General features: G+C 42.3%; 2 protein-coding genes across 3 annotated transcripts; one reads left to right on the forward strand and one right to left on the reverse strand.

The window, feature by feature from the left end:
* Positions 1-834: 834 nt before the first annotated feature.
* Positions 835-7,976, reverse strand: nelfa (negative elongation factor complex member A). Of its 2 annotated transcripts, none has more exons than XM_085266587.1 (11): positions 7,718-7,972; positions 4,667-4,838; positions 3,867-4,028; positions 3,592-3,681; positions 3,376-3,503; positions 3,185-3,254; positions 3,006-3,094; positions 2,802-2,910; positions 2,374-2,702; positions 2,186-2,285; positions 835-1,502 (listed from the first exon to the last, which is right to left on the reverse strand). In XM_085266587.1, exons 1-11 carry the CDS (start codon positions 7,925-7,927, stop codon positions 1,318-1,320), a joined length of 1,644 nt encoding a protein of 547 aa, XP_085122713.1. In that variant the 5' UTR covers positions 7,928-7,972; the 3' UTR covers positions 835-1,317. The 2 variants fall into 2 exon arrangements, with proteins under 2 accessions (XP_085122713.1, XP_085122714.1); XM_085266588.1 differs by lacking the exon at positions 835-1,502 and adding an exon at positions 1,538-1,993 and having other exon boundaries at positions 7,718-7,976.
* Positions 7,977-9,903: 1,927 nt separating this feature from the next.
* Positions 9,904-15,094, forward strand: nicol1 (NELL2 interacting cell ontogeny regulator 1). Its single transcript, XM_085266590.1, has 4 exons — positions 9,904-10,023; positions 10,228-10,371; positions 11,262-11,350; positions 14,167-15,094. The coding sequence occupies exons 2-4, from the start codon at positions 10,260-10,262 to the stop codon at positions 14,236-14,238; spliced, it is 273 nt and encodes a 90-aa protein (XP_085122716.1). The 5' UTR covers positions 9,904-10,023; positions 10,228-10,259; the 3' UTR covers positions 14,239-15,094.
* The last annotated feature ends 131 nt before the right edge of the window (positions 15,095-15,225 follow it).

Genomic DNA, 15,225 nt, shown 5'->3' on the forward strand with positions numbered 1-15,225 from the left:
ACCCACTTTTAACATGAATAAACCTGAAGCTGAATCAGGCTCAGGACAGGAATTGGCCTTTTAATACAGTATCTCTGTCAAGTTCAAGACATGAATCACAATCAGTAAACAATTAAGTTGGTTAATTAAAAACAATGAAAGTGAACGGATTTCATATTTTCATTTCACTGCAACAAGATTTACAGAAACATTTTTCTCTTGGTGTATTAGATCACTTATGGGATATTGATCCCTATGTGGTGACCTGTGCTCACATATTTAAAAAAAAAAAAAAGTGCATTCACACTATTCTGAAGCAGTTTAAAGTCGTGGTCAGTTCCTCTCTCAGGCTTTCTCCAGCATCACTTTTAAGCTTGGACTGGTTGGCAGGTGTTTTTAGGTCCAGGTTATGATCTGAGTTTTCAGGTGGAAGGACACATGCTGCCTAATTCATGCTGTGCTAAGACTTTGAGAAATGCTCATGCCACACACAAAGACAACTATACTTGTTTCAAATGCAGATCTCTGCCCTGTGTTGGTAAATTAACTATTGTTGACTGAAGCCACATCAAGGTACTCATGAGCAGGGCAGGAAGTCAGACACAGGAAGGACGCAGATTAAATGTTGAAACAAAACCACGCTGGAGACACACACCGTCTCATTGGAGATATCTTAATAAGCATGTGTTTAAAGGTGTAATATAAGTTAAACACATAAACCCCCACTGGTCAAAGTGAGTAAGAAAGAGACACCTGCTGGAGTCTGTCATTTTATTTTCTTCCCTTCTTTTGGAATAAAAGGATGAAAAATTATTAAACATCTACCAGAAGGCTCCAAAACAGAGGTGGACAGCATTAAGAACTAGTTATTTTTCTTTATTTCATCTCATCTTTACAATGACCGTCTTCGTTAATTTCTGTGTCATCACAAAACATGGTTTGGTTCTGAAATGTAGAAGAATAAGCTGCAAACGTCACATTTGCACAGAAAAATACAGACGGCTCGTCGTCTTTCTAAACACGTGACATGCTTGTACCTCAGTACAAATGTTCAAAGGTGCCTGCCGTGAGAATAACTCGTATCTCTCTCCTGTCAACAGCATCATTCAGAAATCGGAAGTGACATAAAAACAATAAAAGGGTAAGGGAAACAACCCCCCAAAAAAACAAGTCTTCAAAGAGTCCCACATTTTGGAGGTGCAGCAAAAGGGAGAACCTTTCTCTCCTTGACAATCTTTCACCCTCCCCGTGCTCGATTTGGCCCAAATGTGTATGCAAATACTTTGTAACTGTGCGTAAACACGTCTGAAGTGGGGATTCCTGAGCGAGCGCATCGCCTCAGGAGGTGTTGGTGATGGGTTTGTATTTCTTGAGGCGGGTCCACTGTCCTGTGGAGTAGTTCATTTCGAAGACTGTGTCTACCAGCATGGTGGTGCTGCCAGTGCCGTCGGCTTTGGGCAAAACCTCTGTGTGCTCGCTCAGCTTGATCTGGATGATGTCCCCCTGCTCCGGGCATGGGTTCTCTGCAGGGAATGGATGGGGGGTAGGGAAGGGTGGAGTTAGAGTGGTAGGCTGGTTAAGTTTTTGCCTTGTCAGATGTGCATAAATGCTGAGAATTTATGAGGGACATCTACTGTAGTTAAAACTGCATTTAAACTGAAACATATTCTGTAAAATCCTGCAGCAAATGTGGGGAAACTCTGAATGACTACAGGGAATTCAGATTTACACAGGCCTTGAGACCAGTCAGTGACCTTATTGACCTTCATTTGTTGGGAAAAATGTTGCTGGCAGGTGCTGGGTGAATTCAGTGCAAACTGGAAATTGAGACTGTTCAAACACATTCATAGTAGAAGATGTGCCTCACTGCTACAACAGGTTTAACTTTTATTTAAAAAGGTGCACAATCTCCAAGTTTTACTGCACTTTGAGAGTTTGCAGACAAGTTTCCATCTTCCATCCAAACATGCATCTGCAGCAATCTGCTAGTGACCAAAGTCACATTGTGTTAAAGCTAATTTGCAAAAAAGGGGAAAAAAAGGGTGAAGTGAATGAAAACGGGTCTGACAGGAAATAAAACTGGTAAAATGGTAAACTAGATAAATAATCTGTACTTTTGGATACAGGCTCTGTGAGGAAGTAATATGCATTTATGAAAAAGCTGTTGTTTTTTATATTTGCATCAAGCAGCTAAAAACTCTCATACCTCTGGATCCAGCCATGAAGCCCAGGATGAGGGCCTTCTCCGGCCTCGTGACCTTGTTGGCGGTCTTGAACATCTCCTGGGCGGCGTACATCTGGTCTCTCTGACGGTCGGAAACAGTGGGGACAGATAATTTAGCTGACGTTTTAATATCCTCTGACTTTGAAAGTCTTGAAATGGTGTTTATTTACCGTAAGTGAGAGGTTCTTTTTGGGCTGTGGCTGTGGTGGCGTAGGGGCTGCTGTCGGGGTGGGGGTCTGAGGTGTGCTGGGAGGCTGAGTGGGGGTCTCTGGCTGGCTGGCTGTCGCAGCTGCTGGTGGTCCATTGCTGGCGGGGGTGGATACCGGTGTGCTGGGGGATGTGGGAGTTGCAGGGTTTGCTGTGGTTCCCGCGTTGTACATAGGCGGTCTCTGCTTGTACTGGCCCGGTAAGGTGGCGTTGGCACCTGTGGTCGCTGTCGCCGACTCCTCTGGCTGACGGGCCGCCTGCAGCGTGTCCCGTCCCGAACCACCAGCATTGGCTTTGGAGGAGGAGGACATGAAGGAAACGCATGAGCAGGGAATTTTACTTTATATGTTTGAGTGAGAAAGCGCTGAGCCCTGGGAGGTAGGCGGCTAACCTGGCTGTGCCTCGGAGCTGGGAATGTAAGACGAGGAGGGAACCATGCTGGGTGTGGCTGGTAGGTAGCTGGTTGACGGCAGAGGATTCTCGTTCAGCGACCCCAGTTTCTGAGAAACAACACAAAGGAGTGAACCTACGATGGCAGAGAGGCAAACGGGGGCTGGTGTGACAGAGAACAGTAGATATACGTTGGGTTAAATACCTGTGCGGAGACGAGGCCAGCAGCGTAGTCGGGTGTGGTGTTTTCCACCACAGCTTCTTCTTTGGCTGCTTTCTCTCCAGCCTCGGTTTCTATATCATAAAAAGAAGCACAGGTTAAGCACCGACAGTGTCACACTTTATTGCTCAAGAAAATCTAACTAAGGCTGTAAATTTACTTACCCAAAGTCTTTCGCCTCCTCTTAGCTTCTCTTCCAGCTCCAACCATATCCAGCTCTGAAATATCTAACAGCTGAACAATAGGAGAAAAAAAACCCTCTGTCACTCCAATCCTGCAGGAGCTCAATGAAAGCGAAGAACAAGGATGAAAGAATGAAAGCCGTAAGAAAAACGATACACTGGGTACGACTTACCTTGACCCCCCGCTCCTTACGCAGGGGCGTCCGTGCGGGAGCAATAGGTGTGCGGTTACTGGGAGGGCTGAACATACTGGGGGTGGTGGGGCTGCGGAATGGGGCTTTGGGAATCCCCTTGAGAGGAGCTGTAATGCAAACGTGGATGCAGTGAAATAATTTAAATCTTTTTTTAGTAGGACTTTTTTTTTTTTTTTTTTTTTTTTTTTTACTTACTTGTGGTGTCAATCTTTTTGACCAATCCTCTCCCTTTGGCATGAAAAGGCACTCCGGCTGTCTTCTTCAGCTGCTGGGCTGTCTCTGTAGCTATAAAACAAATTGGTTTAAAACGTGTTAAGTTGGACAATCAATTTTTGAAGAACACCAGACACTCACAATCTGGCAGGCACAGTAAAACAAACACAAATGCACATCTTTTACCCCACCCCACGGTCTCTCCCCCCCATAGCTGTGGGACGTGGTGTGTATTGGCCATTATTAAATGAACTTACATTTCTGCAGCAGCTCTGCTCTCAGGGTTGCACTCTTGGGCTTCCTCTTCAGCTGGAAATGTTTGACGGGAGGTGTGAGGGGTCCCACCAGAGTAGTCAATGCACTTTTATTCAGGTACTGGCACTCCAGAGGAAGCATGGCCGACGCCTCGCACTCGCTCACTGAGGAGGAAGAGAAAGGTGGGGATGTTAACTGCAGCACTGACCACTGTGCTCCTCTGTCTGTGGCTGGTCAGCAATATAAAACACGACTCTGCTCACTGAGCTGACGAGTGTTTTTCATTAACAGATACTTTATCCCTTTGTTACTGCTGAAAAAAATTGAATTCAACATATAAGACAGCTCGCATAAGTTAAATAGAGCTCAAGTAGTAAAAACTTAAAATTAATATAAAATTAAGGAACTAAATTTAAATGAAATAGAAGTAAATATTTAAGTAAAATATCAAAACATGACAATTTAAATAAAAGCGTGGAGTTATGTTTCTTCAATCAACACTAATCTAAATACAGCGACAGGAAAAAACAGCAGAAGTGCTTCCACTTTAAACCTTTTGAGTCTTGCTTGTGGTCATCTTGCCTTCCAGTTTACAGATAAAACAACATGAGGGGAAACCACTGTACTACATGAGATCCGTCTACACCAGAAACCACCTGGGTAGTTTTCATGGCTCAGAATGGCTCCGCAAGTCATCTGAATATAGTTAAAGCAAAGACACTGTAGCTATGCACTTGCATTTATTTAAATGTGTAAGACATCAGCGCTCACCTGGAAATGATGCAAATGAATATAAAACTACCTTTCTCCCTGAGCTCTCCGAGAATATCCTGCACATTTGGATTCTGCTCCTCCAAGTCCAGATTCAGAGAGCCGGTCTCTGGGAAGGACTTGAGGATGTCTGCAACCATCAGCACCCAGGGCTCTGAGTCCACCGTAGCCAGCTGGATTATCTCCGACAGGGCCTCCTTCATCTGGCAAGAAAGGTGGTGTTAGTGAAACCTACAGACACTGTAGTTACTTTAGCATTAGTTCCACAGGTTAACAGCACACAACCGAGTCTGTGAATCTATTTTTGGTCTGCACTCATGGTTCAGAAAACACCGGTTGCTTACATGAAGGAACAACTTGCATCATATCCTCCCGGACAGCTTGAATATGAGTGTGTGTAATCACTTTAACTTTTCAGACACACACTTTTCCTTTAAAAAAAGCTCACACCTGACACACACCACCCCGACACTTTACAAATTGTAAGATAAATAATCACTCCTGTACAGACAAAAAAGTCCAGATTAATCAAACCCTCAGAGTGTGACTGAAATAATATAAAAGTATTCTGAATACTAGTTATTATCCCCGAGTATTTTCCATTTTTCCATCTTTTAAATTCACACCTCCTCCATCTCTGGAAAATCCAGCATGAATAAACATTCACATAACTGCGATTTCAAGACTTTAACAACTGGATACAAAGAAACCTGATTTTGTGCAGTGATGTTTATCAAAGGGAAGCCATCCAACATGCAACACGAGGAGGACGCCAGCTTCAACCAACCATTAAATGCAGTCATGTTAATATCCACGTGACAGAGGCTAGAGTCTGTCCACCTCCCTGCACTTATAGGTTCAGTGTTGCCAAAATCAACCCTGTTCCAAAATACTTTGCAAATGATATTTGTCACTGACTTTCCTCCATAGTCGATGCAAATGACAGTCAGTATTATTCAAGTCATCACACATTAGAGCAACCTCACAATGATAACTATGTTTTTGCAAAAGTAAACTCAAAATGCACCGTTCCAAATGATTATGCAGGTTCAAAATCTTTTATTGGTTGTAAAGAACTGAAAATTGGTCATTTGCTCAATATGCAGCATTACTGAAATCAAAAGCCGTTTCAATCAAAAACATCTTAACAAACCAAGTTACATGTTAACATGGGATCCCTTCTTTCATAGAACCTTCGCAGTTCTTGCATCCATTGAACTTGAGTTCATAGATCTTTTCCTTGAGTATGCTCTAAGGTTCTCAATAGGGTTGAGGTCAGGGGGGCATGAGGACCACGCCATGAGTTTCTCCCCTTTTATGGCCATAGCAGACAATGCCACAGAGATATTGTTTGCAGCATGAGCTATATTGTCATGTACCCTAGCCTTAACATCCTCTTCTGTCACACCAACCCTCTGCATCACCAGACACCCCACGATGCAATATCATAATTTTTTATCATTTTTCAATATGGTGAATATTGCGTCAAAATATATTGTGATTTAGCAATTTTTCCTCAAATTTAAACTTTCATTATCAGTTGTATCCCACAAATAGCTGGCAGCCAGTAGCATTGCGCTCATTGACGAAGAGTCATTCAGACTGATGGCAGCATGTTGGCAATCTATCTGTGTTTATAAGCTAGACAGCACTTATTTGCAAGCCTTGATCAGTGTCTCTAAGAGTGACTGGAGTCAGTCCAAGCACGATTGTGACTGTCTGCAGAAAGGTGGCCTCCTATCAGGGGACTTGTGCAATTTCCTTGTGATCAAAAGTGGTCATAAGTGCAAGATCCTCAAGCTGTGAGCAACCACAAGTTATAATCTGTTGCATGCAATCACCAGGCAGACATCAATTCTTTTTAAGCTATAAGGAGGTAGCTCCACTACTTTTACTCCTGTGACTGAGCCATTAGCTTGCTCTCAAACAGTTGAACCAATTTAATGCAAGTTTGCTCAGCTAACGTTATCGCAGGATGGTGGTTAAAAAGAGCTGAAGGCATTTAACTACAAAATATTAATATTTGGTGGCCCTGTGTCTATGAAGCATCGCCTTTTCTCCCTCCACACCTACTACATGTCCTCCTTCACTACATCCATGAATCTCTTCTGAGGCGTTTTCTTTTTCCTCCTGCCTGGCAGCTCCATTTTCAACATCCTTTCTCCAATAGATCCACTCTCCCTCCTCTGCACATGTCCAAACCATCTCAGCCTTGAACTCAATTGATTTCTTTTCATTTCTATCTAAATATTAACATTTTCAGCTCGGTCTTGTCTGTTTTTGTCAGAGCCACTGTTCCAAAACATTCATCATAGCAAGACTCGCTACCATCTAGTAAACCTTCCCTTTCACACTTGCTGCTCTCCTTCAAAACCACTTAATTAAAATAAATATTTGCATTAAAACAGCCAAGAGCTTCCGTGGTTTGCATACGGGAAATTACTCCTGAGCTTAGCCGCCAATTTCACTTAAACAACACACTTGAATGCTTGTTTTAAGAAACCCCATTAATAATTAGCTTAATAATTTTGCATTTGTTATTGAACAGTCTGGCTATATAAGCCACACAAATGACGGCTGTGTATCGTTTCCTGCGGGGGGAACAGGTGATCAGTGGGTCCGGGAGCTAGTACCGCCCTCCAGCCTAACGCCAGCTCTCAGCCGCCCATCCCACCACAATGTCCGTGCGAGCACCGCTAGGCTAGCGTTGCTCGCTGTAGCCGGTAAACAACCGCTGGAAAGACAAATGTGCGCAGGGGTAAAGTCAGCTCGGGAGCATCCTGTCGTTAGAGGGTAAAAGTGTTTCGTGCATTGAAGCCGGGGTTTAAAAAAAGAAAAAATGGGGAGCATGTCGAGGAAATAACGAGTTTGCCGCTTCTTCAGTTAGCCTTCGGATAAATATGGTAGCATAATGTTAGCTGGAAAGGTTTATTAATATTGTTAGGCTTTTAAATATGCCACTAAACCGTCACAGGGACCTCAGTGCTTTTTAAAATCTAGCGCAATTATCGGCTCGTTTCTCAGCCGTGTATCCGAGGTAACAACTTATCGTACCTTCCAGGCTAACACCGAGCTAACCCACCTCGTCAACGGTCCTCCGCGGAAGGTGCAGCATCCCGAGCAGGAGTTTCAGCTTCACCGGCGGCGACAAGCTCGAAAAACATAGCCGTATGTTGTCGATAACCGACACGGTGAGGAGCGAAGCGATGCTCGGAGGCGTCCAGAGCTCGTCCGTGGATCCTAGTTTGTTGTGAAGCCACAGGCCGGTGTCGCTGTCCTTCATCGACGCCATCTTGGAAAAAGAAGTGTTTTGAGTTCGGGCATTTTAACAGGCTACCTAAGAAAACAGCAGTCAGGACCCCGCCCATAACCCGGGGTGGGGTGGGGGGCAATTGTGAACGCAGAGCCGTGAGGAGACCGGGTGAAATCCACCTTTAAGTGTGGAACTGTACACAGTGTGTGGTTAATAAAGTTTTAAGAAGGAAGGTGTAAACAAGGGCAGATGCGGGAAGTCTTTGTTACCTCATGTAATACAGTGCTACACATCTGCCGAGCAGAGAAACATCTGTATTGTCATAGTAACAGGTTATTTCAACCCTGCCCTGTCACAGTTTACTACACTACTGGCAGCCACACTTCTCACTGGTCCCCGATATTTGCTATGCTGCTTTTACTGCATTTAAGCAGCCTGTTATGTTAAACCACAGCACATCCAACCCATTTAATCGATGTCATATGTTTGCTGTGCTAAACTTTCCCACCTCTAGGATGAATAAAGTATATTATTATTATGTCCTCTTATCTTAAAATGTGTTTTCTTTGGGCTGCGACCTTTAGGAGTCGCCACAGCAGTTCACCTGCCACCGTATCCCTGACATCTTCCCGTCACACCAGCCCTCCCTCACTACATCCATGAATCTTCTCTGGGGCTTTCCTCTTCAACATCCTTTGTCTAATATATCCACTATCCCTCCTCTGCACATGTATAAACCATCTCAACCTTGTTTCTCTAAAGATCCAAAGTGCTGAACCTGAGCCATCCCTTTGATGGATTCATTTCATCATGAGTCCATCTTTTTGTCAGTGCCACTGTTCATACATCGCAGCAGGTCTCACAACCGTCTTGTAAACTTTCTCATTCACTCTTGCTGCTATCCTGACACTTGTCTCCACCCAATTCACCACGCCTGCATTCTCTTCTTCACCCCTCTCGTGCACTTGTCTTTTGCTTTAGGTGGTTGACTCCAAGTATTTAAACTCATCCACCTTCAATATCTGTAAATGTTCACCTCTCCACACACACATGTATTGTGCCTTGCTTTTACTTGATTTCATTCCTCTTCTCTCCTGTGCGTACTTCCACCTGCTCCACACTCTCTCCATGGATCACAGTGTTATCTGCAAACATCATAGTCCACAGAGACTCCAGCCTGAACTCATCTGTCAGCCCAGTTGTCACCACTGCAAACAAGAAGGGGCTCAGAGTCCATCCCTCATGTAATCCCACTCCCACCTTGAACTCATCCGTCACTCCTACTGCACACCCACCACTCTGTTATTATTCATGTCTCGCACCACCCTCACATACTTCTCTGCTATTCCTGGCATCCTTATATACACTTTCTCTAGATCCACAAAGACATCTTAAATGAGCTTGCTTCACTAATTTGTGCTGTTTACAAGTATATAGTCAATTATTATTTGCTCTTACTTATTACATGGGATATTAATTGGATATGTATCTATATCTTTACACTGAATAGTCGCCTCATTTAATGCCAGACTATAAACATGTAAATGTCAAAAACATGAAGATTCAGTGTGCTGCAGTAACAGACTAACTGTTTCAGTTTAGTGCTTTTGTTCAACGTGGCTGTAAATCGCGCACCCTATTTTAAAAAGAAAATCATAAAAATGTAGTTGTATTTGATTTATATTAATGTAAAAATAGGTCAATGGAAATACACAATTTTAAATATTGGAATTATAGCTGAAACTGTGCATGTATGTATATACTGCACTCAATTTACGGAACAAAATGCAGTATTGATCTCTAAAATGTAGGTAATCAAATGAGGTATCTTTAATAATAATAACTATACTGCTTTTTACATTGAGTTTTTAAGTAAATATTGCTCTCTCGAGCTCTCTGTCTGTTATCCTGTTAATGAATGCATGACCTACCCATCAATAAACTCTACGGGTAAACTGCCCATCAAGGCTTTTATTTTTTTAAGTGCTGTCACCGGAAGTCTCGTTTTCGAGGCCCCTGGAGAAAATTTCAGCCAACCAACACGCATGCGCACTAATTTAATCTCCATACAACAGTACTCGGTGGGCATCTTGCGCTCATCTGGCGATCTGCAAACCATCATCGGCCGATTGACGGTAGGTTACCGTGCAGGTGGTCAGATAAGCGGTAATTACTCTGTGCGGGCTGAGCTTTTAAACACATACAAACATTTACTGGTTGGAAACTGGAGCATTATCTGAACAAAGCCCATCATTTTCCCCCTCATTTGATTGGCTGACGGCCGTGTAGGACATTTTCTGCCCTTTAATTTATACATTTTGCCTAATTGTACTCTCCAGATCAGAGGTGAGTAAGTGATCGCACCATCGCCATGGCTTCCAGCGGGTATGTGCAGGCAGTGGTGCTGCTGCTGGCGCTGCAGCTCGTCTGTGTCGGGGCAGCTGATGCGGATCATGAGACGGGGACTGTCATCCCTGCCGAAAGTAGGTGGATTTAAAAATTAGATTAATTTTTCCCTCCACCTGTTGAGTACAAGTTTTGAGATGTTTTAGACGAGTATGTGTCCGCCACGGTGATCTTTCCACAGTCTAATGACTGCAGGTCTCACAGGGGTGCTGTTGAGGGAATTGTAGGTCATCTTAATTAATGTACGCTTGGATCATGAAACTGGGCCTCCACTGCTGCTTAAAGGCACACATACCGAGCAGGTTAGAAGGAAAATATACATAAGTGTGACTTCATGGATGCTCAGGTAGAAAAGCTTGATTATGTTGTTTGTAAATTAAAAGCTAGATGAGAAAAAAAATCTAGATGAACACTTCCACAAAGCTAAATTCTGTATATTTGTTTAAAATATTTGTTTCTTCAAATAAATGATCAATTCAAAGATGACAAAGCACAGCAGTCAGTCGCTTTCTGCTACAGACTAATCTCATTAATAAGATTTATGGTTCCTTTTTGTAAATGATGACTCTGGGTCAGGTCACTGATTCTCTACTTCTACTCAATACACTTTATAGTTTACGTCTGCAGCCACAAGAACACACCAAATCAGCATTAAATTGAAGTCTAATTTGATGCTTTCCAGTCATGCACACATACAAAAAAAATCCAGGCTCAAAATGTGAAAAACCATGAGTGTGTGTTCTGTTGTGTTAATGAAAAAGTGAAAAAAGCAAGATTCACAGTCATTTAGAGGTCATTGAATTGCATTCACATTATCATTATCAGTGATACATTCACCTCATAAATCACGGCATGCTACTCCCACCTACATCATTTGCATTTAGAAGTATCGGTGATACTGGCTCTGTACTAACTTGGTATCTCACGCCGCTGCCTTTGTTTCTGAACTCATTTCTGCTGTTTCCAGGTCGCCCGTGTGTGGACTGTCATGCCTTTGAGTTTATGCAGAGGGCGCTGCAAGATCTAAAGAAGACCGCTTTCAACCTAGATGCCAGGGTAAGTCCTCTCTAATTTCCTTTTCATTCTAGAGACTACTGCAGAGATTCATGCACCAGCTGATGTATTTCATAAAATAACTGATCTTCATGAGCCTTTGTGGTGGGGTGGCAACTGCTTCTATCAGTTCCCATATTGTTATATAGTAAATGTGACATTATGTGGTACGTTTTAGTATATGTTAATGTCTACATCTGCATTTTAGCGCAGGGTTAGTCCTTTTTCATTTATTTCCTGGTTTTTAGATATGAAAATTGTGGAGCGCAGCTTTTAGAGATTGCTGTGCTTCATTTTCCAAATGACCTCAGACACCCACACACTCCCATCACTGTGCCAAAGAGCAGTCATAATACCTGTGCCTATAAATTCCTGTGCTGCAAAGAATAGGGATTTTTTTTTTTTGTCGCTATAGTTTGGATTGTTGTGAAATATTTTTGGAATTTGTACATTTTACACTTTAACTCCAAGCACACCGAGCTTACGTGTGAACTGTAGTACTGATTTCAATTCAGGGCACACATACCTGCTTTTGGATCAGCTGATATGACTTTTATTCTCTGTTTATATAATTTAATTGTGTGGACCCAAGAAATGAAGGTTAATGCGACTGAAAACAATCGCTGCACCCCTCGATTACTCTGACAGACAAGGAGATAAGTTAGATCCAGCCACTGTGACCCAAACAGCATGGCCAGTTGCCAGGAAGGGGGGGTAAATGGATTGGTCCAAATGGAAATGAAGGGAAAGGTCTAGGAGGAGAGTCTAAAGCTGAGTGGAAGGAGGAGGAAGGTAGAGGCTGGAGACAGAGAGGAGGTGTAAGATGTGCAGAACTGTGCTCAACCTAGTGAACAGTCTACGATCAGGCAGCGTGCTGGAGCTGGTACGATTTATTTATGGCAGGAAGTGCTGAGCGGCAGCTGGTGACCCGACATCCCACGCACCTCACTCCACTCCTGTAGTCAAACACAGGCACACAGAGAGGCTGGAGGAAACGGAGCGAGAGAAAGTGGCATGACACTTTACACTGTGCACAAGTTGCTGTAGGAGAACATATCCTAATATGACTAATATTAATATGACTGTGGATTAAGCAGCATCCATTATGATGTTTTCAGCTGTGTTCTTAGAACTAGAGTAGCTCTGTATCTGATTGGCTGCCCATCGCAAACAAAACGTTTAAACAGCAGGTGGGCGGGGCTGCTCTGTGCCTGAGAGGACCACATCAGGAGTAATCCCTTTTTGATTTCATACAGAGCCAAGACTAAAAATGTTGACGAAGATGAAAGTTTAGGGCAGCCTGAAACATGAACTGTTAGCTCACAGGGATCATCTGTCTACACGTTGACACATTATTCCTGACCATGAAACATCAAAAGTATAACGACGGGCAAGTTCAACAGTATTTCTTAGTTTTTTCTACATGATAAAGAAATGCTGCTGTAGTAATGAAAGAAGTGTGTCAGCATGATTTAAACTGTAAGATATAAATGTAAGATTAAAGAAAAATGTTCGGTTACTAATGTAACCCCAGTTCTCTGAAAACCGAGTGAGATACCTCACAGAGTGAGGTTTGAAAGAAAACAGAAAGTTTCTGTTACTTCACTGAAAATAGCATGTTGTTTTTTATTGTAGACACATTGTAGAAAACAGAAATGTGTAGAGTTTATTGCAATTTGTTTTTTTTTTAAATATTTATATTACTTAATTACTTTGGTGTAGTATCAGGAGAAGCTGCAAAACCTATTAAAATATAATTTAAAATTCCAAAATGTATGCTCTCCTCCTCGGATTGGAGTCCATGCCGGGCTGATTATGTTTGACACTCGTGGATTCTTCTGTGTACCATGATGAGATTGAACAACTTCATCAAAATGGTGTGAAACTAATCGTCTGATTCCAAGCATCACTAAATCAGAGAAAATGGTTATTGATCATGAACCAGTGCTCATCAGAATCCACTCAATAACTGTCAGCCGTGCTCATATAAATATTTAGCTGTTGGCAGATACACATCAATAATCTGTGTGCAAGCCTGCAGCAGTGATTCAGAGCTTGCTGATGCTAGAGAGCGTCCTTATTAAATATGGAATTGCAATGGTTTGGCAACTTAACAGCAGGCTTGGATAAAACAGCCATGAAGGTCATGGGAATACGAGTACGGGCCTTACAGAGCCCGTGTGAGCATGCTGTTACAGAACAAGCAACAAAGCACACTGCACATCTTTCCTCTCAAGGCAAACCTCTGCCATCAGGAAGAAGACTCAGGAGGGCCAAAGTGCAAAACAAACTGCCTGAAGCTATTGTTCCTTCCAGCCTCCAATAAGCTACTGAACTGCAGAGTTACAGACTAGCAGAATAAAAAACGATGTGCAAGACATGGACAGTAAGCACTTTGTAAACCTTAGAAATTCTTTGTAATTCGGTTAAACCTCTTTATTCAGTTTTCTTTTATGTTGATGTTTATGTTTTATTTGCAGTCGTGATGTTGTGGCTTATATTTGTTTAAATCTGCGAGGTTTGAAAAAGCTGTCATGTAATAAAAATCCCGTGGCAGCATCTATGGTTAAAACTTAAACTGTAAAATTATAATTGTATCAAAATATCACAGGGAAATACAAACCCTAATCGAAGTAAACTGGGATACTGTGCAATTATTCACAATAGAACATAGAAACATATCAAATGCTTTAAATGAAACGTTTTAATATTTGATTTTTTTAGAACATTTTGCAGCTGATGAAGACAACAGGTCAGAAACCTGATATTTAATGTAGTAAAATGTTGTGGTTTTTTTGTTTGTTTGTTTCCTGCTGCAGACAGAGACGCTGGTGCTGAGGACGGAGAGGAGGGCTCTGTGTGACTGTATGCCCACCAACTCGCTGCGCTGAGCTCCTGAGGACACGTCCCGCTCTAACAGCACCTCGACACACTTCAAAAACAACTCTGTCCAGAACCTCTGCTCATGTACAGCAGCTCTCATCTTTGCATATTCACACAATAGGCACTTTATTTTGTTTTCTCTCATGTCACTGTTCAGTGAAGCTCTGATTTAAAGTCACGAGGCATGCTTTCGTTCTGCCTTATCTGGGATGACTTTTATACCGCTGACATGGTGTATCAGACACCTGTGAACTTAGATTGTTTTCACTGACAGCCGCTCTCATGTGTCTCCTATAAAGCGTAAACATTTTTGGACTTTTTCGACTGTATAATGTGGATAGGATGTGGTACGTATCTGTAAACTTGTTGAATGTCTTGTACGAGGTTAAGGTTTACACACATTGAACTGTAGCATCACACAGAGTTCATTCAACGGCTCAACATTAGATTTCGGTTAGTTAAATTATTATTAGGAATCTGACAGTAATTGACTGATTCAAAGGAATTGTTTGGGAGGTTTACAAATGAAACGTTTGTAAAGAAATGAATTTTTACCTCTTTGCAAAAGGGGACTCATAGGTCTTGATTTAGCACAGCACTGTAGCATGAATTTTCAGCACTTTTATTTAACCTGTTGTTAATATCGATTGTATGTATAGATTATGTACATGTAGACGGGTATGTGGAACGGAGGAGTCATAAGCAGGGGAGGGAGGGGTGAACAGACCTGCAGCAGGGAACATGGAAGTAGAAATAGTAACTGTCTTACTGTTGCTTGTTAATAAACAGCGTATTTATGTCACAATGAGCCCCATTCACTGTCTTATTGTTGCACCTTTAAATAAAAACAATGAATGACCTTTACTGTTTGTATTCTAATGAATTACAGTCCATTCAGTTATTTTCATTGCTTCTTGGTCATGCAGCTCACCAGTCAGGCATTAACAGTATGACTGCTGACAGCTAATAACATTCATCATCTCGTCATCATAGCA

This window comes from Mchenga conophoros, linkage group LG3, assembly GCF_057382185.1.
Source record: "Mchenga conophoros isolate Kocher_MC1m ecotype Shallow Benthic linkage group LG3, M_conophoros_male_GT1.1, whole genome shotgun sequence".
In the NCBI taxonomy this organism is placed as follows: Eukaryota; Metazoa; Chordata; class Actinopteri; order Cichliformes; family Cichlidae; genus Mchenga; species Mchenga conophoros.

What these genes read in the sequence shown, in the direction of transcription:
- nelfa (XM_085266587.1), bottom strand. Translation starts at nt 7,927, where the DNA reads ATGGCGTCGATGAAGGACAGCGACACCGGCCTGTGGCTTCACAACAAA. An exon ending in AGCAGAGCTGCTGCAGAAAT is followed by an intron (nt 3,682 to 3,866) that starts GTAAGTTCATTT and finishes TTTGTTTTATAG; the next exon opens with CTACAGAGACAGCCCAGCAG. An exon ending in CAAAAAGATTGACACCACAA is followed by an intron (nt 3,504 to 3,591) that starts GTAAGTAAAAAA and finishes TTTGCATTACAG; the next exon opens with CTCCTCTCAAGGGGATTCCC.
- nicol1 (XM_085266590.1), top strand. Translation starts at nt 10,260, where the DNA reads ATGGCTTCCAGCGGGTATGTGCAGGCAGTGGTGCTGCTGCTGGCGCTG. An exon ending in GACTGTCATCCCTGCCGAAA is followed by an intron (nt 10,372 to 11,261) that starts GTAGGTGGATTT and finishes TGCTGTTTCCAG; the next exon opens with GTCGCCCGTGTGTGGACTGT. An exon ending in CTTTCAACCTAGATGCCAGG is followed by an intron (nt 11,351 to 14,166) that starts GTAAGTCCTCTC and finishes TTCCTGCTGCAG; the next exon opens with ACAGAGACGCTGGTGCTGAG.